Source organism: Vidua macroura, chromosome 22, assembly GCF_024509145.1.
Source record: "Vidua macroura isolate BioBank_ID:100142 chromosome 22, ASM2450914v1, whole genome shotgun sequence".
NCBI lineage: Eukaryota > Metazoa > Chordata > Aves > Passeriformes > Viduidae > Vidua > Vidua macroura.
The window spans coordinates 6,263,115-6,288,786 of NC_071592.1; the positions used below are offsets into that span (position 1 = coordinate 6,263,115).

Here is a 25,672-nt window from a genome sequence, read left to right on the forward strand (position 1 = left end):
CTCTAAAACAGATCACAGCCTTCCCAGCGCTCCACGTGCAAGCTTGGAGGAGATGCATCCAAATGGATGTGCCCAGAAAAACAGCACTTGTTCAGCAGAAGACTTGGACCACTACAAAGGTCCGACCCAAATGTGGATGCAACAGTTTAGTCAGAGAGAGAAGCCAGATAAGCTTTCCCAGAATTGTTCTGGGGAGTTTTGAGAAGGCTGAGAGAAAGATAAAAACAATCTTGCAGCTGGTGTTTTGAACAGTTGTTTTCTCATCAGATGTTTACCAAAAGGTGTCTTCTTAATTAGCCAATGGTGTGAGGGCTGTTGATTAAATGACTAATCAGGTCCACCTGTAGTGGAACCGTGTACAAAAGAATGGGTGTCTAATAAACTCGGATTAACCTTCTGGAAATGCACGGAGTTGCGTAGCCTTCTTTCCCGTTCCTGACTCAACGGTGACACCAGAATGATTTCCCACCCAGGCCTTTGCGCACTTCACATTTTAGACTCCACAGCAGCAGATCCCAGCAGGATTTTCTCCAAGTGCTTTACAACGGAGGAGTTGGGATGTTGGGAAGGGAAGTTTCCCTTCACACTGAGAAGGTCCCAATTACCTTGGTAAGGATTCACCAGGAAACACTCAACACTGTGAAGGGACTGCTGGTGAAACAGCAGGGTTTTGGAACCCAGCACACCACCAGCCACAGCCTCACGGGGCCCCTCGGGATGAGGAAGGATCAACACCAGGGATTGTCAGCTGGGTTTGGTTCCCTCTCTGGAAGGGACCACCAGAGTCATCGAGTCCAGCTCCTGGCCCTGCCCAGACACCCCAACAATCCCACCCTGTCCTTGAGTGCGCTGTCCAAAGGCTCCTGGAGCTCTGGCAGCCTCAGGGCTGTCCCCATTCACTGTTCAGTGCCTGACACCCTCCGGGGGAAGAACCTTTTCCCTTCATCCCATCCCTCCATCCTTCATCCCCCTCGAAAGCTCTAGGCCAGCTGGAGGATTCTGTTCATCCCCAACTTACCTAATGAGGATGATCCAACCCCCAATTTCTCCTCTTCGCCGCCCCCAGGATGATTAAGAGCAGGGTTTAGTCACCCAACCAGGGTCCCTATTATGCCTTCAAATGGATAATTTCGGTCCTTCTCTCACCTACTGAGATACCCATTAAAAAATGATTCATTAACTCTTCCCCCTGCATCTTTGGCACAATAATTCCAACACAGATGTGGGTCAAGCAAAGATGTTCACGAGCTCCCATCAAACCCATTTGGCCAGAAAGGGGAGGAGTGGGTGTCAAAAGTGAGTGGTTTATTTAGACATTTTCTCCTCTACATGAAACATTTAGACTTTTTCCCCCGCAAGGCACCTCTGAAGTTAATTTACTTTTTTAAAAAAAAAGGTTTTTAAAATCTGAACAAAATAACATATTGTACCTAATGAAATGTTTTATTTGACCTGAAAAAAGTATTTTTGGTCGTGTTTTTGGTTAACCCAATATAGCATGTTTTCTTCAGATTTTCAGTTCAGACAGACAAGGGCAAAAAAGAAAAAAAAAATCCATTTCAGAGCTGCAAACAGACCATTCTGTAACAGTTGTCACAGAGACTGCAGCTTATGTTAATATTAAAGTACTGCTTTAGCAATTTATGAACATTATCTGGAAAGTGAAGGCGCAAATTAGCAGAGATGAAGGAAGTTACCCGAGTTAATGCATTTTTGGCACTAATATCCTTCTATTGTTCAACTCATCTGAAAGACCTACAGGTCTGCAGTGACAAACCAGGGAGAGCTCAATGGTTAATGCAGCCTGGAGATGATTCCCAGGAGGGTTTGCACCCGTTGGAGGACAAGGCACACAGAATGCTGGGATGGTTTGGGTTGGAAGGAACCTTGTAAAGCTCATCCAGTTCCACCGCACTGCCACATGCAGGGACACCTTCCACTGTCCCCGGCTGCTCCAAGCCCTGTCCAACCTGGCCTTGGACACTGCCAGGGATGGGGCAGCCAGAGCTGCTCTGGGAAATCCATTTCAGGGCCTCAGCACCCTCACAGGGAACAACTTCTTCCTAATATCTAAGTTTACCCTCCCTCAGCTTAATGCCATTTTCCCCTTGTCCTGTCACTCCATTCCTTGTCCCCAGTCTCTCTCCATCTTTCTTTTTGGTCCCTTCAGGCTCTGGAAGGCCACAGTTCACTCACCCCAAAGCTTCTCCTCTCCAGGTGAGCACCCCCAGCTCTCCCAGCCTGGCTCCAGAGCTGAGGGGCTCCAGCCCTTGGAGCATCTCCGTGGCCTCCTCTGGACTGGCTCCAGCAGCTCCAGCTCCTCCCTGTGCTGGGAGCCCTGAGCTGGAGGCAGCTCTGCAGGTGGGGTCTCACCTGGGGGGGCAGAGGGGCAGAATCCCCCCCTGCCCTGCTGCCCACGCTGGGGATCAGCCCAGCACAGGGGGGTTCTGGGCCAGGGCCTGTCCAGCTCTCACCCACCTGCACCCCAAGGGCTCCTCTCAGAGCTGCTCTCCATTCCTTCATCCCCAGCCTGGATTGATCCTGGGGGTTGCAGCACCTACCCTCAGTCTTATTAAACTTCCTACAGATCATTCCAAATGGAAGTTTTCAGTACCCACATCCTGGAGAAACCACAAGGAATTCAGCTCCTGGACTTGACTACCCTTCCAACCCAACCATTCTCTACTCAAAGAACGTGACATTGGAGAATTTTGGAGAAGGCTGGGGACCTGCAGGAGAATGTGGTGTAGCTGCCAGGGGGGTTATTTCCAGCCAGGATTGGTGCTGAGCTGCAGGGCAGCAGCAGTTTGCAGGAGCACTCCCCATGGAAGCTGGAGTGAGGATCCCGGTGCTGCATACGGTGCTTGCTCTAGTTAAATGCAAACCGGCAATCTCTGCCTTCACATGTGACAATTGCCATGCGATTTCTGTCTCATTAAGCTCTGAAATGTAAAACAAATGGGATTTATGCGGCTGCTGCTCGGCATTCGCTCACACGGAGTCAAGTCTTGCCTTTAGTGGCTCTTCAGTCTTATCACTGTCTTATCTCGGTACCTGGTGCTCCCCCACCTCAGGCTGAAACAGAACAGACAGACCAGGGGCAGATGTAGCAAACAAATCCTCCTGTTTTCCCCCAGGTTGTGATACCAACTCTCATGGATGTCACATGAGCCTTCCGTGCCTCAGTTCCCCCCACGTGCCACTGTCAGATCCACTCGGCTCATTCAAATTCCATCCCACCAATCCAGCATGTTTATTTACAGCACTGTGCATGGAATAACAATCTCTGAAACACGTTTCTTTGTAAGGCTGGCAGGAGAAATTGTATAGGCAGCATTTGGGAGGTGTTTTGGAGAATGTGGACCATCAGTGAAGTGCTTTTCCACACACAAACTATGAAAATTTAAAGGCTGTTTATAGAGCATTTGATTCCAGCAATCATTCCCAGGGGTACAGGGAGTGCTGTAAACTCAGTATTTGGGGTGATTTCGCTGGTGCCACTGGTACCAGGCTGGCCTGGCTGATGCTCAGGACATAAAGCTTTATGACCACAGGTGTCCAGGGCCATGACACTGATCCTTTCCTTCCAACTACAAAGATCAACCACCCACCGATGCTCCACAGACTGGCAGCACCAACACGGATGGTCTGAGATCCAGAGCATCTACAGCAGCACAACTGGTCACTGTGTCCTGCAGCTGTCATAGAAACATGGAATCCTTACGACTGGAAAGATCTTTAAGGTCATCAAGTCCAACAGTCAAGTCAAGGGGATTCACTTAAAACACATCATTTGGGATGCCCCATCCCTGGAAGTGTTCAAGGCCAGCTTGGACATGGCTCAGAGCAACCTGGTCTAGTGGAAGGTGTCCCTGCCTGTGGCAGGGAGTGGAACTGCGGGGGCTTTATGGTCTCTTCCAAATCAAACCATTCTGGGATTACCTAGGAAACTGCCGGAGAGCACCAGCCTCCCCTTTGGGCAGCCCAGCTTAATGCTGAATTTTGCTGACAGCAACTCAGTTTTGGGTACCCAAGTGGCCACCTGGAGAGGTGTGACATTTACTCAAAGTACCCAGCAAATGCCCAAACCACCACGAATCAGGCACCCAGAGGCAGAACATCACCAAGCTCTGGCTGCTGTTGGCTCCTCCAGCCTTGCCCAAGGGCGCTTAAGGAGCCAGAAACGGGACAAGGAACCAGCCCAGCTCCACACACACCCTGCTGCCCCAAGGCCACCTTCCCAACCCACAGAATATTGTCACCTCGGGCATGAAACACCCTGCCAGCAGCAGAGCCAGCATGCGAGGAATTGTAATGCCAGAGGCACAAAGCGGCACAGGAGGAGACGGATTCTGGAGCGCCTGGAAAACCGGGGAGAAACACAACAGCAAGGAGGAGCTTTCTATGGGAAGCACAAAGCCAGGTGTTGTTCAGCAAAGCCCCGTTCTGCACGCTCAGGAGGAGAGCCTTGGACAAAAGCAAGAGCTCCCACTGATGCCATTGTCGAGCTTGTGGAGCCGAGATTTCTCTGGAAGAAAAGCAGCCCCACGACAATTATTTATTGCCACAAAAACATCTTCCTCCTCAGCTTTTGTTGGTGCAACACAGACCACGTGTGGCTCCAGCCAGGGAGACAAAAGCTACCAAAAGGATCAAGGAAGGCTGAGATTAATCTGGTTTAACAGATAAAAAACCAACTCGAGCAATCAGTTTTAAAATTAATATTAAAGTTGTAAGTCACCTTTGACTATATTAAAATACAAACTGGAGCACACAATAAGCCCCAAATAAGCCCCACTGGCAGTCAGAACGGCTCCCTTATCAACCTCTAACATCCTCTGTAAAATAATAACTGGAAGCCAGACTGCTCTGAGAGAAACTCCCTCTCCTGGGGCACGGCGATGTGACCCAATTCCTGCTGCCATTTCAGGAGCCCTGGCTTGGCCAGTGCTCCCTGTGCCAGTGAGGAGCTCAGCTGCAGCAGGAATCATCCGGGAGGGAGAGCTGGCATGGAAAGGCTGGGCACAGAGCTGTGCTCTGGGTGTGTCTGCGGGGGCACAAAGGGACTGCAACTCAGAGGCTTTGGTGTCTTTCTCCCCCTCCCAGTAATGCTGCAGAATTTTGGGAACCGATTTTCTCCCAGCCCTTGGCTTCTCCTTCTCAACATTTCCAAACTTTATTCGCTATTGCTTTGCAAGAGGCTGGGAGGCTCCTGCTGAGGGAGCACAGTGTGAGTGGAGCAGGGCAGCACCGAGGGAAGCTGGGCTCCGCAGCTGGGGATGGATGGGCAGCACAGCCCAAGGCCCTGGGCAACATCCAGGGGCAGGTGCCCAAGGACACCAGCAGTAACAGCCCCGTAACAGAGAGAAGGGACACAGGGAGCTGTGGGCAGCAGCCTGAGCAGCAGCCCAGGCCAAGGAGAGAACGGGGACACGCTCTGTTTGCTCTGCCCTGCACCTCTGCAGTCACCATCAAGCGGGTCGTGCTGGCTGCACCCAAGCCTAACACAGAAATGCCTCACCCACACCCAGTGGACACTGGGATGACCTAAAGAGGCATCTCTGGGTAGTTCAGGGGGTGGAACTGTTGAGCTCCACACAGGGTGAGAAAGGCTGAGCCAAGGGTGCTGGAGCAGAGCCCACCAGCCTCACCTGCTTATGCACAGGGGCAAGTGGGTCTTGGGACAAAACTGAGGCTCCTCGTGCTGCCACAGAGCTCTGTGACCAGGAGAGCTGCATGAGCTGCTCCCCAGCCCATGGCTGCCTGCTTGAGAGGGCTCCAAATAAATAAATAAAGCCACTGCCTCATTAGCATGCAAATGTAGTCAAGCCCCATTTCAATTTGAATTCTATGCATATGATCAGAGTGCAAAATGCAAATTATACAAATGCACCCATAGGAAGAAACAAGCAGGAACTCTGCACAAAGGGATTAGGGCCAGGCTACTCCTCTCAGAAGATTCCAGCACTGGGGGGGCTCTTGTTGGGGGGGATCCTTTAATGGCCACCAGTCACGCTGCACTGAGCTTTGTTACAAACATTTGGAAAAGCACCCTGACTCCGGCTCTGGAGCAACGGCTGGCTTGAAACTGGCTCAGAGAGAGGAGGGGAGGGCGGACAAACAGACACCAAGAGGTGCTGTAGTCTCAGCACTCGCAGCCAAGAGTCTCCCCAGGGGATCAGCATGCATTCAGATTGGCCTGAGGCAGCAAAGGTGTCCCCCGTGCTCTTCAGCAGCCCCCAAAAGGCAGCATTAGCCAGGTCCACCCACCAAGCCAGGGAAATGGGTCAGGACAGCCAGAAAGGGGTGTCTCAAGCAGCAAAGACCATCAGGAACACGGTCACCATCACTGTCCCAGTCTCAGTGACAAGGGAGGTGATGCTCCCCCAGTTTACCACACCTCTCCTTCCCATGGAGATTTGGCTGGGAAGGCTCTGCAAGGTGTGGGAGGAAAGACAGAAGCCCAGCTTGGAAGGTCCTCTGCAGACAGAGAGTCAGAGTCAGCTCAAGAGACACCCAACGGACCTGATTTTAGCTGAGTAAGGCTGAGCTCTGCTCCAGCACAAGCCCCAGGCCCTTTGTTGAGGCTCCCAGGCCCAGCAGCCGGTGGTGTGGGACATCCTGCTCCCAGGGACGCTCCAAGCCCGGGCAGAGCAGATGGGAGGCTGTGCATGCTCATCTCTCCCTCCTACGTGTGTGAAATTCTCAACCCACCATTATCGTATTACATTTTCATTTTAAAGTAAATATCTGTTTTCAATTAGTACTTACCGTGAGGGGCATGCATCACTGAGAACACTTATTTCTCTTCCTTTCATTATTAGATTAGGAGTCGCTCAAGTTTAACCACATTTCGCAGCGGCAGACACCCAACTGCTCTGCAGACACTAATCCTCTTCCCATCTCCACCCCGACAAAGGTCCCAATCCAGCTGCTGCAGCCTCCCTGCCAAGGCTCCAAATCAAGGTGTGGCATGAGCCTGGTGCAGCGCTGGCCAACCTTCCTGAGCCCATCCACCAACTCCCTGCACATCCTCCCTCCAGGCTGTTACATTTCCATTGCTTTTCCTTCATGTCACAAAATCTCACCTTCTGGCCATGTCATCTGTGCAGCAACAAGGGCCACATGGACTCCCCAGGGCTACATGAAGTGAATAAAACCTGGAGCAGAGCTGCTCCAAACCTCACAAATACAACCAGAAGCATGGGGGGGATCATCCAGTCTGGTGCTCCACTGCCTCATTCAGTCCTGGGTTAGCACTTGGCTGCTCAATATCCTTCCCAAGTCTCCCACTCCTCATCTTCCCCCAGGGAGGAAAGCCCTTCCTCCCAGTGGGATCACCCAATATCCTTCCCAAGTCTCCCACTCCTGATCCTTACCCCAGGGAGCAAAGCCCTTCCTGCAGTGAGCTCACCCCAAGCTCTCCCAGGCACCGCCTGCTCAGCCCTCAGCGAGAGCACTCTAAGCATAATAGTACTATTATACCTTGCTCATTATGCCTCGTTTTTATTACCTGGCCTCATTAAGTTAAGAAGCCTCTGTAATTTAACTGCATCTCTTGGTCTCCGCACGGGGGCTCCAGCTGTGCCTGTCGTCAATCACTTTATTAAAAACACAGGACAAAAATTACAATTATCCCCATTACTGCCCATCAATCTCTTCAATAGCCTCTTAGGTCCTTTCTTTACCTGCTCAATGCACCAGTGCCCGACTGATATCATTGGCACCCTCAAAGTCTTTCTATACTTCCAATAATTAGGGGCTGACTTTAAGGGGCTTTCAGAGCTGAGCAAGTGAGGCAGATGCTGGCACACGATGGCCTGGTGGTGCAGAGCACAACAGGCAATAAAAGCATGCAAGCAGACCAAGAGAAATAAACTGTGTTAGACAATAAAACCTAATTTTATCAAACCCAACACAAGATGCTTTACAGACACACAGATCAGATTAACACTGGTTTAGAATTCAATATACTGTGACAAATTGGGATGTTCAGAGAGCCACCATGGTGGCTCACTGGCCAGGCCAAAGGCAAGAAGAGACCTGAAATCCATTTCCAAGTCCCAGAGAAAAACCAGCAATCAGCAGACAAATGTTTTTTACAACAGTTTCCCCTTCACCCACCACAGGGATACTCAGCATCCTTTGTGCAAAAAACCCTTCCTAAACCCCATGTTAAAATTTCAGATATCAAAACATGGTATTTTGCCAAGTCTACTTCCAAGTCTCCAATCCCTAACTCTCTGATGTTTCCTGCTCTACAAGTTTCAAAAGTTCAACTTTTCTTCCTGATTTTTGAACAAGATGCTCCCACTGGGACAACAACTCCGATCTGCTCCAGTCAGCAGAAACTTGCAGGGGTTAAGAGCACTACACAGATTTCTGTCTATCCTTGGGAGAAAGCCAAACCACGGGGAGAAACCTCCCTGCTGCAGGAAAAAATCACTGTGCTGGATGAAAGGTTTGTTACAACCACCCCTGCAAAGAGATTGCCAAGGGACATCAACCCCTTGGCACTTGCTCGTGGTCCTTTTCCTTGAGATGTTTCACTCCTCCCCCCCCCTCCTCAACACCACCCCTACTCCTCCCCAGGGAAAAACAGCCTTCCTTTAGCACTTCCCATCCTGATTTGCTTCCAACACAGAAAGAGTGAAAAGAGGCAATCTGGGGAGACCACAGGAAGCCGCCCAAGGCAGACACCACCTTGTTGCAGTCAGGAGGGGAGGAGGGCGAGGGGTGGCAGCTCTTTCAAGGCACAGCATCCTTAGGAGCAGGTCAGCACGGGATCGTGGCAATCTGAACAGCCTGGAATGCTCTGGCTGCTGCCTTCCCAGCCAGCCCTCTTGATGAGAGAGAGCTTTGAGGATTTCAAAGGGCACCATGTTCCCCAGTTTATCACAAGTGTCTATCTTAAACCAACATTATCATTTTAAGCATGACCGGAGCAAGAGGAATCTTCAGCAGGCACTGCTGCCTCAGGAGAGAGACACTGAGACAAAAAAGACCCCTCAGACTCACAACCCCGTGCAGACCCCGACACAGCCAGCCCAAGAGCTGAGCTGCTGCCATCAGCGCAGATCTGTCAGGAGGGACATGTACACCGCTCCAGGCTTGACAGAAAAGACATTTCTGCTCTGCCATGAAATTCCTCCTGCTGCCCTTTCCAGAGTGTTGCAGCTCCACTTTAGTGCCACTTTTGGATGTTTTCCAAGGGGTGGCAGGTGACAGAGACAGCCACCTCCTCCCAAAATGCTCCCTACAGCCACTGCCAGGCCAAACACACCGGGCAGGGAGGGAAAGAGCAGCCCTGGGGTGACACCCACCCCAACACCCAAACCATGAACACAAAGCCTGTGTGCCCCAGAAATGCCCAGAAAATCTTGCCCCCCACCAAAGCAAGAGCAGATGACAATGGCCAGGGTGTGGGGCTGGACTGGGACAACTTTCAGCATGCAAAGGCTGAGCTGGGCTGCAGAGCTTGTCCAAGCTGCATGTAGAACAGGGTTTAGGCACATAAAGGCTGAGGGACAGCAGGACTGAAGATGTTCCCCCTGGTCCCTGGTGGAGAAGCTCCTGAGCAGGCCAAACCAGCAGTGTTGTCTCCCAGGTACAGAGAGAAGACTCTGTCTTGTTCCCTGGCAATTCCCATTACTAGAAGGGCAAATAAAGGAAATCACAAGAAATCTATCATCAGTAAGTCAAGCTTCAGCTCAGACAGAAAGAGTTAATTTACAGCCACTCCAAGCTTTGATATCTTAAACCTTTTCAGTGTCTGGACAAGATGAGGAATCAGCACAGACAGTGTCAGACTCTGTGATCGGGAGGACAAAATGCTGCAAACAGCTGTGCCTAATTTTAGCATCTGTTGGTTCTGTTTCTCTGGCACTTGTGGAGGATGGGGGGTGGCCCCGTCACTCCTGGCTTATTAAAGACACTGCCAGAAGGAAAAGAAGCGAGTGTTGAATCACACTCCGGGGATTAGCTCATGGGAGGGAGCAGGAGCAGCACAGCACCGCTGACCAGGAGCGGCAGCCATTCCCTGCTGCAGGTTATCCCACACGGATCCACAGGCAGGGGTGCAGCTGCTCATGGAGGGGAGGAACCCCTTGGGTACATTTATGGCTGTGGGGGGCACAGAGTTGGGTCAGACAGCCCCACATCCCCCTCCCACACCCCGACCCTTCCTGCCTGTGGAGGAGCCCACGGCACTCACACACGATGCGCTCCCAGGCAGGGTCACCTCAAGCTCCTCCTGGACACGTGTCCAACCACACACTGGGGTGGCAACTTCAGAGGGTCCCCAACGCTTCTCCCAGCCCAGCACTCAAACAACCTCTCCATTCCGAGGGCATGGCCTTAGCTGCTGAGCCCCAAAGGCCAGGCGCGGTGCTCTCAGCATCCCCGCAGAGCTGGAGCCCAGCGGTCACCTTGGACCTTTCCGAAGGAGGTGACACCGGCAGGTGGGAGCGGAGCGCTCGGCTCCATGCGAGCGCGGCTGCTGCCACCGCCAGGCTGAACGGGAACAGTGAGGGTGAAACCTGCTGTAGCTCCGCCAGGTGACCTGGTTTGGAGCCAAAACACTCGGGCATTCCTTCCCCCGCGCACCCCCGGCGCTCTCCTCCTCAGCCTGGCTTACGGGGACATCCCCCGTGTCCTCCAGCTCCTCCGGCGCTGGGATTGCGCAGGACAAGGAGGCAGAAACCCTCGGGAAACCTGCGGCAGCCGGACACGGCTGGGACACGGCTCGGGTCACCTGGAACGGCCACGGCCGGGCACTAAGCACACGCTCCGCGGGGAGCGAGTGCTCGCAGGGCGGAGGCAGCCGCAGACATCAGAGGAGCTGATAAGGCTCATCTGAGTGATAACGATTTTGTCTCCAGTTATTTTTGTGCAGCTGGGAACAAGTGGCTGCAGTCAGCGCCTTGCCAGCTGGGGAGAGAGCAGCGGTTCTGCATGGTAGGGGACAGAAACACAGCCAGCTCAGCCCCCCACCACGCTCCCCACGTTTTCCTCCTCGCTGGCAGAACTTGTCACAGGCTGACCGAGACAGCGCCAAGTGACATCTCAGGGCGACAGGTGAAGATGCAAAGCGAGGAGCGGTAAAGAGCAGGGTTTTCCTGCAGACATAGCTTGAGGGAAAGAGTCAAGCCTCAGCTGCCTCAGCAACGTCTCCATGTGTGGGCTGGGTTTAAATCGCTTCAGAGAAGCCAGAGGCCTTTTCCTGTTGGGCAGAGAGAAACTCTCACCCAACACCTGAAGGTAGAGCAGCCAGAGGTGACCATCTCCCTGCAGCACCTGCAGGCCCCACAGCGCTGCCAGCGTGGACCAGTGTCACCCTTTCCTCATCTCCCTGAGCTGGAGGTGAATCAGAGCTCACAGTTCCTCACACAGCAGCAACAGCTGAGCCTCATCCTTGGCCTCACCAGCTGCAGCCAAGCAACTCCCAGTTTGCACTGGGAAAGGCAGAGGCAGATCCAGCCGAGCACTGGTCACCTGCAGGAGGGGCCTGCTCCTCCTGAGCCAGCAGCCTCACCAGATCCAGCCAATATTGCCAAACCACATTTTCGTCTTTGGTTTGCAGCCAGTACCAAAGAAAGAGCAGGCCTGGCTGTCCAGAAGGAAGCTCCATGCTTCTCTTTGCACTCCACACCATAGGATCAGAATGGTTTGGGTTGGAAGGGATGTTGAAATGCATCTCATTCCACCCCCCTGCCGTAGCCAGGGATGACCTTCACTATCCCAGGTTGCTCAGGTTTCCATCCAATCTGGCCTTGGACACTCCCAGGGATGGGGCACAGCTCCTCTGTGCCAGGCCTCACCACCCTCACAGGAAAGGATTCCTTCCCATCATCAGCTACCCCTGCTCTAAGGAGCTTCTGCACCTGTCTCCACATCCCCTTCTGATCCAGGGGCTTCAGATCCATCCAAAGCAGCTCCTTCCATCCCGCTTTTTCCAGAGACTCTCAAAATCCCTGCTGTTGTTCCTGCCGTGCTGGCCATTATGCAAGTTCGGCTGTCTTAACTCGCTGCTGAGCATACAAGTGGGGCTGACATTTATTTAATCCTCATAGTAATGTTGACTGTGTACTTACTGAAACACCTCATGCTTATGGAAGACATTTGTTTCCAAGCAGCTTATGCTAAATTGCAGTGATATAAAGGAAACACTTATCCAATATTGACATTCACTGACTGGCAGCAGACTGCTTGAATACTCATTTATGCCGGGGGTGGGAGGGGGACGGGACAACAGGCACCTGAGAGGGATTCAGGCCTTTCCTTTCTGACCTTTTAACGAGTTAGGTTAATGACAACCTGCCCAAAATGCAAGGTGGGACTCCAAAACCTGTGGCTTCTTCCACTCACTCCTGGCCCACAGCACAAAGATCGATCCCTCATCCATAGGGAAGGTTGAGGGAACTCATCCCTTCCACCATAGGTGCATATTTCACCCGTAATTAGCAGGGTTCCTCTCGCTTGCAGTGTGTGTCCTGCTGGGCAGAGCTCCTCAGAAAAACCACATTATGGAATTTTTTCCGTTTCTATTTCCCCTCCCACAACGTTGGGGTTGCTCACCCAGAGGGCTCCTGAAACCTTCAGGAGGTGCTGCTGCATCCCCCCAGACCCGGCCCAGCCAGGCAGGGCGTTCACCACTGCCTTTGCCTCATATTGAGCGTGACAACCCCAGACCCCAGAACATAAATCCAGCAGCCCTTAGGAGGTGAATTAGCCACCACAGGACCACACACATGTGAAACCTGCGCGGCAATTCCACCACACGCAAAGTAATTGGAAACAAAAGACAGCATCTATTATCCGAGTTGAAAGTCTGACCGTGCCTGCATCAATGGTTAATGAGCAGCAGTTATGGCAAAGCCCTCAAAAACCAATTACATCCTGCTCCACCCCAAATGCAGCAGACCAAAAGCTGCTGTAGCTTTTGTTGCGAGTGGGGGCGTTGAATGAACACATTAAGACAAGATCTTATCCCCAAGTTAGCATCTGAATTTAACAATGCGAGTGTTCCACCTCCCACTTCTCCAGCATGTGACACTACCCGAGGCAGGACGCCCAGAGCCCATCGCTCACAGGCACTGAAAGCACATTTAGATTTTAAGCTGTTTAATGCAAGTCGGTAAAAGGAAGAGCCATGTAACAGCCAAGTGACCTCCAGCTTCTTTGCTCCACTTTGGAGGCTGCTGCTGCCACCAGGGAAAGGCAAACACTTGAGTGTGGGTCTTGCCAGCGAGGCAATGAATAAACAGGCTCGGCTAGGCTCAAAGGGCATATTGAACCAGGACATCTGTTAGGCCACCGTTTCCAAGACCAAATCCCAGCATTTCTTCTGTCCTACCACAAGGCACGATTCAGAAATGGATACTTTCCTCTTCCCCCTTCCAGCAGTCTGGAGCACAGATGTGCCATGAGGTGCAGTGCAGTGGAGGAATGGAAACCCCCGAGAGCTGAGCAGCACCAGGATCCTGCTGCTCAACCTTTGCCTGGAAAGATGAGCACAGGTTTTAAACTTTATTTCTTCCCAGGCAAGAAATCCTACATCTCCTGGCATGTTTGAAATGAGTACTGGGTTCCCACATCCCTGCAAAAGCCAGGCCATGTGCCAGCCCTGAAGGCAGGGCAGACCGCCTCGAAAACTCACAGCTCCACCAAAGGCCTTAAATCTCAGCAAATAAGAGACTGATTTACAACCAATTTGTTTCACTACCTATTGATTTATAAAATAAGCTTGTACATGGTCACTGAGGCCCTGTTGCTCTCTTTGGCCAGAGGTGCCTCTCAATGAAGCCAAAGGAAAAACTTGTACTGCTCCTGAACAGAAGATAAATTAGGGCCTTCAGCAATTGTTGGTATAAATTTGCTGGGCTTTAAAGTAAATAAATAAATAAATAGAAGCTGTTTAATCCTACTGGAAGGATTCTGGAAGTGATGTAAAGCCAATTCTCCAGCAGCATTTCCATAAAGCCCCCTGCATCCAGCACGCTGAGGAGCTGAGAGCACTGTACAAACTTGCAAAGCTGATCATTAAATCAGAGGTTTGGAGCAGCCACACTCTCCATCACAGGCTGCTCACAGGAAGAAAACAGTTTATTCAAAGCCCTTGATCCTCAGCCAACTCACAACCTAAGGAGCACATTGGCCTCTCCCCCCTTTATTTACAGCTACAAAAGAAAGAAGAGCACGGAGCTTTTTTATCCTAACATTTGCAGTCCGACTACAGAGTGGCTGGAGCCGGTGACACACGGTGCTGGGAACCTGTCAGGGATTTCAAGGCACGTTCAGACTCCAGTTGGTGTCCCCTAAACCAACAGGAAAGCACAGAAATAATCGACATCAGCCCGAGATGTGCTGTGCATAAACTGCCTGGGCACCTCTGCTTAACCTTGGAAGGGGGAGGCTGGTGGGGATGTGGCGTTAGCTCCGAGGAGGAACATCTGCCCAGCTCCCCTCCCTCTGGCACAGGGCACCTGAGCAAAACCCCAGCTCCCCCCTCCTGTGCTTTTCTGAGAGCTGAAACCTTGCAAGAAAAGCTGATTTGAGCAAAGTCATCAGTGGCCCTCACGTGGCTCTCACTGCAGGAGGTACAGATGGGAGATAGGAAACCTAAATTGTGTTAAAACAGTGTTGGAGGAGGCAATTCTGCACCATTCCTTTGGGACAGCACAGACTGGACAACACCAATTTTATCTTGAGGCTTATTTCAGTTTCCTTCCCACGCAGCCCAGTTGTGAACGCATTGCCCCCATCAAACCTTCACCTTTCCACCTGCAGTACCTCACAAAGCACTTTCCATACCATCTCTGTCTTCTACTCAACTATTTCCAGTTCCCAGAACCACAGAATATCCTGAGGTGCAATCTCCTGGACTTCAGGAGCTCTTCCTCACCATCATTTTTAAAGCTCACTGGATGCTTCCACTCCTCGTACTTCCCGACCAGCTCCCAGTGCTGACACTCCCCTGCTGGGTTTAGAGAACAGCCCAAAACACTCCCCTTGCAAAGCTGCCCTGCTCTCCACATGGCAGGAGGAATTAACATGGAAGAGGGACCACAACCACAGATTTCCAGGCTTTTCATTAACAGACTCGTGATTGTCAGACACAGAAACCCCCCAAGTGCCCCAGGTCTTGCACACACACTCCCAGCACCCCAAACCTTGTACTTTTCCTCCCCATCACCCACTAACCACCCCCAAGATGTGAAAATCCTCATCTCTTGGTCCCAGTGTTGGTGGGTGGAATTGGCCTGGTTTCTCTCATCAGCATGATTTCACCCTTCTCCACCTGGGGGCTGCTGCTGAGCCAGTGGGAAGTTGAGCCACTGCTGCTGATAACAGCCCCTCTGACAGAAGATTGTAAAGCATTTGCTTCCAGGGAGGAACCAAGTGAACTGTGAAGGAGAAAAACATACCCTGCAACACCCAGAGAACTCGGTATTCATCACCCTGAGGGAAAGCAAACATGCCTTTGGAAAGAGAGCCCCAGACAGGCAGAAATCTTCCCATCCAAGGTAAATTTAAGATGCTGCCAAATCCATCTAGTACAGGCCAGCGGGAGGAGGAGGTGGCTGTAGGTGCCTCTTCAGTGGTGCTCTCCCCACGGCCCCACCTCCCACACTGAGACACCTTCCCCAGTTGTCTCCAGCCTCCCCCAGTTTGGCTGGCACTGCAGCAGCGGAGGGACGGGTGAGTTATTCCCCAGGCAGAAGCAAAGGCAGGCAGATTCATGGCAGCAGCAATTCCTTCCCCCCAAGGGTACCACACATCCCATCTCCACAGGAGGCCAGTTGTGCTGGGACTTTCTCTCCCTCCCACCAAAGCCGTGGCCCTGACAGCTTGAAGGGGTGGAAGAGTGAGTGGTACCAGGGCAAACCAGCCCTGGAACACTGACTTATCGACCCTCAGAAAGAGCCAGCACAGGCTGCTTCAGACCATTTGCAAGGGGGAAAAGACAGAGGATGCTCCAGGGAAGGCAATTTGTTCTGCCCAGGTCCCCTGGAGCAGTGAGCTGTGGGACAGATCCTCCTCCCTACCAGGCTGAGCCATGCCTTGGATGCCCAGGTGCAGCACAGCCCCAGACTGGAGCAAGAAGCATTTTCCTCTCCCTGCAAGCTCCTTTGGAAGCCCAAGTTTCAGCCTGCATGGGCTGCAGGAACGGCAGAATGCCAGGATATTACCGGGATGCCCATGAAATACAAACCCAAGGACACAGGTGTACAAATCCCATGATGGAAAATGTCCTTTTGGGGAGGTTTGGGATAAGGAGATTTTTTTTTAAAGTAGTGTCCAGACCAGAGATCCCAAGTGGGGTTTTCAGCAGAGATGATCCTTCCAGCCCTGCTGCCCTTGGCTCAGGGGAATTTAATTATGGCAAATCTCTTCAAGCCACTTTGTCAAGAAAACACAGCCCTGCCTGCCCCTTGCCAGTAAAAGGAGCTCCTGAAACTCCTGAAGGGCAGAGCCAAATGATTTTAGTTGTCCCTTGAAGTGATTTTGGACCACCAGCTCCTCCTGGGCAAGGCAGGGCTGCCCCATGCATGCCCATCCCCACCCCTTAGGGACACCTCTGTCATGGCCAGCCAGTGCCACCACATCTGGACACACCACAGCTGCTGCTCGAGGGGAGGCGAACACAACACGGGCTGGAAAAGCTTCAGCACCTCCATCCAGGCCTTTCCTTCCCCACAGCACCGCGTGGCCAAAGGAACCCTGTGCATTAAATCCTCTTAGGGATCCTCTGCACGGGAAGAGCCACGGTGCTGCCACAGCGCCTTTGTCGTGCGCGGAGAGCGGCAACTCCACAGAAATGCTCTTGGCTCATCCTGTGGGAGAAAACAGCTGAGAAAATGCTCTGCAAGGCACTCTCTGTGCCTCCTAACCCGGCATGAATAAGCAGGTAGCAGATGCACGATCCTGCAGGAGACAAACCAGCTGAGCTCAGGCAGCAGAGCCAAGGAGCCGCCGTGGCTTCCCAACGCCAGCGCTATTAAAAAGTGCATTAACCCACATTAAAATCATGGCTGCAAAAGGAAGGAGCAGGGGGAGAACCCAACAAATCCTGGCTGGAGCCCGCTCACAAACTTCTCCAGCCCCGCCAGCAAAGTGCCATTTGACCTGCAGGGACTGACAGGGTCCGTGTGAGCGGGGAGGGATACGGAAGGCCGGGAGCAGCTTCCAAATTGCTGTTCTGCCCGGCCCCGCCACTGCCCTGCTGTACCAGGGAGAGTTCAGATTTGTTCAGCCAGAAACCCACACGGAGGACACAGTGGGTTTCTTTTGTGCAGCAGCAAAGGCAAATGCAAACACAGCTTTCTCCCCGAAGGAATATTAGTACAAGCAGAGAGTGAGGGGAAGAGAAAAGGGAAAGGGAGGATAGTGTAGGAGCCCAGCATCACATCCGAGCCCAGGAAAAGAAGAGGGAAGGATAACCAGGAGTACAGACGCCACAAACAAGGCGTCCCTGCTTGGGGAATAGGGTGAAACCCAGCGTATGGTGGGGGATGTTCAGCACTGTCTGGCTGAGCAAAAAACCAGCTGCCCGTGGAGAAGCACTACTCTCTCCAAAAGTTTTATCCTTCATTTAATCAACAGATGGACTAGCTGCGTGGGTTTGGGGTTTTTTTATCCCTTTTTTCTTTTTTTTCCCAAGCATCCCCAAGCCGTACCCTCACAAAAGCTGGTGTGGGGACCACGGCGGCGTGACACAGATGGGATTTGACACCGGCGTTGGGGGGGGGGATGAGCAGCACAGAGGCGAAGCCGGGGTCTGGCTGCAGCTCAGCGTTTTCCACAGGTGACAGATAGCCCAGGCAGCAGGCACCCAGCAGCATGTCAGATACAGCTTCCCAAAACGCATCCCCTCCCCTAATCGTTTTTTTTTTTTTGTTGTTTTTTTTTTACATTTATTTTTTGCGTGGGAATCAAGCAGGTTGTAAAGTTGCGGGGTGAATTCCTGCGGATTCCCACGCTCCTGCCCGCGCTGTGGGGAGGTGGGATGGGGCGGTGACACCCCCGCGGGGTGCCCACCTCCCCCGGGCTGGCTGCATCGGGAGCAACTCTCCTTCCTCGCACCCCCCCCGGCGCAAATCGCTCCCCAGCCCGGCTCCACAGCCGCAGGCTCCTGTCCCCGGGCTGGAGCCGCTGCCGCCAGCCCGAGCGGCTCCTCCGCTGCACCGAAACTGAGCATCCATCGCCCTCCTGCACCGGGGGAAGCACCGGGCGGCGATGGGGGGCGAGGGGGAGGCTGTTACTCAGCCAAGCCGTGTTTACACACAAACACGATCCAATTTACCAAGCTGGAACAGAAAGCACTCATTTGCATACTAAAGATTTTTTTGCTTATTTTTAAAGGAAAGAACGGTAAGCTGCCTCGGCGGAGATGCAGGAGGGAAAACTCTGCAATCCTCCCTCTCTCCTCCGCACCCTTCTCCCCTCGCAAAACCCGCACGCAGCCCCCGCACCCCACCCCGAGCCGGGGACCCCCCCCCCCGGCTCCTCCCGTCCGCCCCGCTCGGAAAGTGCGGGGTCCTACCGTGGCTGAGCAGGAGGCACCCGAGCAGGAGGAGGAGGAGGTCTGCCTGGAAAGCGCTCATTCCTCAGGGTGGGCTCGGGCTCGGGGCTCCGCTGCCGCTGCCGGCGGGGGCTTCAGGCCGCCGCCCGCCGGCTCCGCTCGCGCGGCTCCATCGCCGCCCCCCCAGCTCCTCCCCCGGCAGCGCTGCCTTCACTGGCGGAGCCTCGGCGGCGCAGCCCGGCTTTTGGAGCGGGGGGGGAAGGGGAGGGAGGCAAAGTGCCGGGGAAAGGGGGAGTAACTTGCGCGCAGCCGACTCGGCGCGGGGAGGAACGTTCGCGCATCGCCCCCTCCCCAAAGCGCTGCGCGCCGAGCCGGGCGGGGAGCGTGGGGTGGGGGGAGCGGGCAGGTGTCGGGGCTGCTCCGGCCTCAGGTGTGCGGGAGGAAGGGATGCTCGCCCCCCCCGCCGGCGCTGCTGCCGCCCCAGCGGGGCACCTAAAGCAGGAGCGCGAACACCTGAACGGCTCTGCCCGCCCCAGCTCTGAATTTAAGGGGTGGGGGGTTGGTGCCCATCAGTCCCGGCAGCCCTGGACCCCTCCTCACCTCCCTGCGGGGCAGTCCGTGCCTTCCCGGGGGGGGCCCTGAAAGGAGAGGGGGGCAGCCAGAGCCTCCCCCTGAAATACAGGGGAATACTCCCCAAATCCCGGGAAAGGAGAGGGAGACATAATGTGTGTATGTCGCCCCCCAACCCCAATCCAACAGCCTCCCACAAGTCCAGAGGGAGCTGCAGATGGGGGGGACTCCTCTGGGAGACCCCCAGTGCTGTACCCTTATTTTCTCCAGGAGGGGAGCAGCAGCTTTTCACACCCCCATAAAAACATGCATTGGAGCTGGGAATGAAAAATAAAAATACACCTCGCCCCAAAATAAAGTTTTGTTTGTAACGTTGGGACCCTGTACAAGCACTTCCCACTGTCATTTTGCAGGACTAGGCAAAGGGACAAAAGGGCCTTTTCTCTCCTTTAATCACCATTTTTATCCTTTTGTGGTTTTTGGGGTTTTTTTTTAACCTCCTTTAATTTCATTTTCCCCCAGCAGGAGTTTGGGAACAGAGCAGAGGTGCCCAAAAATCAAACCCAAATAATAAAATCATTGCTTACCACTACACTTTTTATGCCTACTGATGCCAGAGCCTCCCTCATCACTAGTCCGAGGGGTATGTGGGGATGGCTGGTGCAATTATTAAACCAAAATGAGAAAGTAATTACAGCTGTGGACTCTAATTACTGCAAGGTGAGTTTGAAAAAAAGGCTGCACAGCTCTTCCTGCTGTTCTGGGGCTTCCTGCTTACCTTGGTGGGACCATGGCTAAACCATGGTCAAGCCATGACTGCCAGCCCTGGTGTGGCTAAAAAAGGATAACTTTCTAAAATCCACTTGTGCTAACAAGCTAAACTGGTGCCGGGTGGTTAAACCTGGCTTAGGAGCAGCGTGGAACTGAGTTTTATTGATTGAAACACAAGCACCGCACGCAGGCTCTGCTCTCAGCGCAGGGGGAGTCACCCTGCAAATAAAGAGCTTTTATTATTATTTTTAGTCTGCATCCCTAAGGAAATCAAGCTTATTTGGCTTTGTCCACGTGTGCTGGTTTGCCCATCCCTGCCTGCTCATGTCCCTGGGAGAAAGAGGTGCAAAAGTGGGGCTTGGAGCTGTCCTGTTCCTGCATTTCTCCGCTCTAAGGGATAGTGGCACTCCTGGAATGCATTTTCCACCAGGACATCGCCTCCAGCCCTGGCAGTGGCCACAGCCTCAGTGGTGTGCCCGTGCCTGGCAGGTTACAGGTGGTGCATTTTTTGGTGTACTTTTTTCTGGCAGCAGCACTGATTTAAATGTGCATGGAATAAATAGCTCAGTGCCTGATTTCAGTGGGAATTAGATTTCTAAATAATTCCAAGGCTCTCCCTGTTGTGTTTCAGTTTATTCTGCAAAATGTTGTTTGCTTGCAGACGAGGGGTACTAATGTATATTAAGGCTGCTACACAAGTCAGGCTTTCCTGTGAAGCTTCAAAACACCATTAACATTTGCATGGCAATTTCTTCTTTTCCTTTCACAAAAAATATTATTCCTTGCCTGCATCCAAAACAGCAGAATTTTTAACTTCCAGGAATCATGAATATTTTTTTCTTCTTTTTTTCTTTTTTTTTCCTTCTTCTTTCTCCTTCCCAGTGAAAACATTTCAGCTGGAAAATTCTCATCATTGCAATACTGACCTTTGCAAAGGGCTTTAAATCCTTGAGTGGAAGTAGCAGGTAAGTGCGAAGTTTTATTAACTGATTACCTCTGTGGTTTTGACTACATTGGTAGTCAAATTTGATTTAGAGGACCAGGCACGTAAAAAAAAAAATCAGCTTTCTGACATAATTTTGGCTTGCTGCAGCCTGAGCAGCGTCCTGCAAGATCAGCTCCCCTCCACCTGATTCAGGAGAGCAAATCGAGTGCAAACTGATTATTAGCTGCTCCTCTCGGATATCTCATTTAAATCTGCGCTGTGTTGTGGAAGGAAATGAATCATTCCAATTAAAAAGCTGAGAAAATCAGGGAGCTGGGGGGAACAGCCTTTGGGGAGGAATATTAAGCTGGTGCTGGGTGGCTCTGGTGCAGGACCAGGGTGCATTTGCAGCTGCAAACCCCACTGGGGTCCCTTTGCACCCCCTGCTCCCAGACCTGGGGCTGTGTCCACGTCTCCCTATGGAATTTGGGGACACACACCTGCCCTGTGCAGTTTCTAAAGGCAAAGGGCAATTCCAGAAGCTGGAAAGAGCAGATGTTCAACCTCTCCTGTCCTTCTGAACATCAGCAGGGATAAAACAGGCAAATTCCTCCTTCCCCCCCACCCCCTTTTTTTTTTTTTTAAATTCCACATTGACAAGTGTAATAGATATGAAACACCACAACAATGAAAGCCCAGACTTTCTCATGCTTTTGCCTCTCTTACTTCCAGGCTATTTACTGAGAAGTATTTACCAGAAAGTGCAAGAAACAAAATGTTCTGAAAATGCTGCAGCAAAATGGAGGAGAAAAAAAGAGAATAATATAAAACATGTAAGCAGCTTGATCAAAATGAAGCAATATTGACAGAAAATGGGGTTTTAAGCAGCAGGACAACAGCAACTCAGATGGATTTCATTCTTGTGGTATTACAACGCTAAGCCAAGCACCTGGAAGAGAGAGGGAAAGGAAAATAATCACGTTTGCCTGGTTTAGAAAATCTTTTCCTTGTCATTTAAAAATACACATGACAAGTGAAAGCTGTGCAGAGTCCTGCTGGAAAAACATGGAGCTGGAACTTGGAGGTTTTCCCTGCTCCTGTTTCAGAGCTTCCCCCGTGGATTTAAGGAAACACATCCCTCGTGCCTCAGTTTCCCCTCTGCAGAGCACCACTCCCCTTAGTCACCTGTTTGCAGCACAAATGCTTCCAAGTTGGCTGACTCCTGATTGGAAAGCAAAATAATGGGATAAAGGAATGGAGGAAGGTGTAGCTGTCCCTCCAAATCATAGGAGAGAGGTGCAGCCCTTGTCCCACGCTGCAGGAGCTCGCTGCAGTTTTGGGGCTGAGAGGTCGTGGAGGTGCCAAGGATATCCTTGGGGATGGCAGGGTGCAGCAAAGCCAGGCTGGGGTTTTGGGGGGATATTTGGGACTGTGTTTTTCCTCCCAGGAGGTCACCCCGTTCCTGAGATTCTCTTGGAGAGGGCAGAAAACAGAGAAAAAAGAAAACCTTTTTGCTTGGCCGGAGGTAGACACAGCTGCCATTGCTTTTCCCTCCAAGAGTGAAGGCAGCTGCTTCCCAAAATTCCCCAGTTCTGCCTGCCCCTCTGCCCAGGACATGAGAGGAGTTGGAGTGTTCCAGCTCTGGTGCTGCCTCACTTTCCAGAGCAACCCCAGCCAAAAAGTGCCAGTCCCTTTCCACATCTCCCACCGGATCCTCTTTGAAAACAGCCCAGGGAAGGCCAGGGAAGCAGATCAGTGGGAGAGCCTGGGCTCTTTTCTCTCCTTGTCTCCTGTTCCTCCCGGCTGTGTGGAGAGCTGCCAAAGCCCCTCAGCCTGTGGCACTCGATAAAGCTCTTGTACAGCAGCTCTGCAGCAAGATGGGCAGCCAGAGGCAGGGCCTGGGAACAGCAGGGGAGGGGAGGGAGAAGCTTCAGGGGTTCAAAACAAGAAAGAAAAGAGTTCTGATGGCATTTTGGGTTCAGCTTCCCACTCCAGCCTGGCACCCCCTTTGTCTGGGGGGAGCCAGGGGGAGCTGTGGGGAAGGCTGGAGCTGAGGGTCCGGAGCAGGGATGGAATCGGGACCTCTCCTGCTGCATCACCGCTGTGAGATGCCCCGGGGGCTTCCCCTGATCTCCAGCCTGAGCCTGCCCTCGGGCAGCTCAGCGAACTCACAGGGCCTTGTCACATCCCCGTGGAGCAGAGCTGGGTGTAGGGACACCCTGGGGAATGAGGGGCTGGAGAGCAGCGCCACAGGAAGGGACCTGGGAGTTCTGTGAGGGCAGGTGGGACTTGAGGCAGCCTTGCCCCGGCAGCCCAAAGGCCACCGTGCCCTGGGGACATCAGCTGGGCCAGGGAGGGATTGTCCTGCTGTGCTGGGGCTGGGGCAGCCTCAGCTCCAGTGATGGGGGCAGCTGGGGCACCACAAAATAAATCGATCCACAGCTGTTGGAGAGTGCCCAAAGGAGGGACACGGAGATGGGAAAGGATCTGGAGGGGCCACAGGAGGAGCAGCTGAGGGCACTGGGATTGTTCAGCTGGAGCAGAGGAGATGAGGGCAGAGCTCAGGGGCTGCAGCTCCTCCCGAGGGCAGCTCCCATCTCTGCCCTGGCACAGGGACAGGAGCCAGGGCACGGCTGGAGCTGGGCCAGGGCAGGTCAGGCTGGAGATCAGGAAAGGTTCTTCCCCCAGAGGGTGCTGGCACTGCCCAGGCTCCCCAGGGAATGGGCACGGCCCCGAGGCTGCCAGAGCTCCAGGAGCCTTTGGACAGCACTGCCAGGGATGCCCAGGGTGGGGCTGTTGGGGGGTCTGGGCAGGGCCAGGGGTTGGACTGGATGATCCTGTGGGTCCCTCCAGCTCAGGAGGTTCTGTGATCTGTGATTTCCTGCCATGCTTCCCACAGCCACCCTGCTCCTCTCACAGCCTCGGGCCATCCCAGCCAGGGCGGGGACCCTGAGGGATCAAAGGCACAGAGGTGGCCAAACCCCATCACTGACACGGTTCTTGATAGGCCCTTCCTAACTTCACCCGGATCAGTCCCCAGGCCATTCCCTGGAGGCTTTAGGGCTGCCTTTCATGCAGGTCTTTTAATGCAAAGTTATTTTAATGCTGTGCTTTGCATTCTGCTGCTTCCCCTCTCCTGTCAGGGCCGCTGCCAAGGTTAAAGCAGCCGAGCTGGACCTGCTGGGATGTTGTGCACGGATGGGCTGGGTGTGCTCTGCCTGCTGCTGGAAATTGGAATTTATGGGACACTGCTGAGGAGTTGGTGGTGCAGAGGGATGGCTCTGGAACCCCGGGGTGAAGCGCCACAAGATGTTTCCTGGGATAAGAGGGAATTGCCACCCTGCAATCATTCCTTGCTGTGAACAGACACAGGGAGCACCAGCCAGCCTTTGGAACTCCCAGCTCCTGTTTCACTGCCCAGATGTGCCCAGATGTGTTTGGGGATTGTCTCAGTGTCTTACTGGTGGAGAATCGGGGCCACATTTCACCTTCCACCACCTGCCCCGAGGTGGTTGGTGATACTGAGATCTGGGCAGATTGCCCCAATCCACTGGAAAACAACTACAACTCTGGCTTCAGGTGCTGTTTGTGTGTCTGAACATGACAGACACTGGACTGCATTAGTGCTTGCTAAGAATGCCATCTGATCCTGGCGTTTTCCAGGTCCCACGGAACTTTCCCAGCTCTACAGGGAGGTAGGAGGGAAGGCGAGAGCTCCGCAGCTCCTCCCGTGGCTGCAGGAGGGGAGTTGGCAGCAGGAAAATGTGATGGGAAGGATGTGCTGAGGCTGCTGGACACTGTCCTCATCATCAGTTATGCTTTTTAATATAATTTTTGGCGATTTTTCATCCTCTAGACTCACTCTGGAACCTGGCTTGGACTTTATTTTTTGCTGAGGAGATAAAAACCAGTGCATTAGAAAATGATGAACAAGCTGGAAAGGGTTAAAGGGAGCATTTGTATAAAAACAATGAATCCCATTTTTGCTTGATTGGCACTTTAATTAGGCCCATGTCCTCTTGCTGCCATTGCAATCAGATTGGAGGAGAATGGGAAGCTTCCATACTGTTATATTTATCAAAAGATTACAAGATTTCCAATTTTTTTCAATGCAAAGGGGAGAAAAAAAAAAAAAAGAAAAGGGAAAAGCAAGGGGAAAAAAAAGCCCTCCTACTTTATAAACGTGGCAAGGGAACAATATTATTTAGGGCTTGGTGAAAGTGTGGCTTCCTGATTGCAGGCAAGAATTAATTTTATTATGTTAACAAGGGATTGTTATGCTAAGGAGAAGAGGGAAGAAAAGTTCTGTCTCTCAAGTCTGCCAGGAACTGCACAGGCTCCAGAGCCAGCCTTGAATTTAAGAGCTCCAGTGAAAAGAAGAAAGCCGAAAGTCCTTGTGGTTTTTACAAGGCAGTTTCCCTCGTTTTCCTCTCTCTGGTTTTAGGGGGAAGTTGTAACTCCAGCTCGCAGCGCCCGGGAGTCTCCTGGGACCAGCTCCAGATCAGCTGGGCTGGTGAGTGATGGTTCAGGTGTGGTCTGAAATCACAGCACTGTACCTGAGCCCAGCCACAGCCTGGAATCCCAAACAACAGCCCAGACTTGGAAATGGGGCCCAGCAGGGTCTTACACCCCCAGCTCTGGGTGTAAAACAACAGAGACAATAAAAGACAACTCTGAGCCCATCACAGTGGGGGAACTGGGACGCTGGAGATTTCCAGTTCCTCACTTTTGTGGGAAATGTGTCTTTGTGGGAAAGAAGGGTCCCTTTATCCACAAAAAAAACAGGAAAAAAAAAAATTGTTCTGCACTACTTCTGGTGCTTTCAGGTGTAAAAAGGGAAACCTCTGGGTAACCCTGATCCTCCTTCCCCATCTCCCAGCCCT

The 25,672-nt window shown here is 52.6% G+C and overlaps 1 protein-coding gene across 3 annotated transcripts in view; it reads right to left on the reverse strand.

The window, feature by feature from the left end:
* KIRREL3 (kirre like nephrin family adhesion molecule 3) overlaps positions 1 to 18,750 on the reverse strand; it is a 368,214-nt gene extending 349,464 nt beyond the window's left edge. For 2 of the 3 annotated variants that reach the window (XM_053996902.1, XM_053996900.1), the window contains exon 1: positions 18,545 to 18,750. In XM_053996902.1, coding sequence (XP_053852877.1) covers positions 18,545 to 18,605 — 61 coding nt within the window. In that variant the 5' untranslated portion in view covers positions 18,606 to 18,750. The remainder of the gene's footprint in view (positions 1 to 18,544) is intronic. The other variant, XM_053996903.1, reaches the window with a different exon arrangement.
* Between the last annotated feature and the right edge of the window lie 6,922 nt (positions 18,751 to 25,672).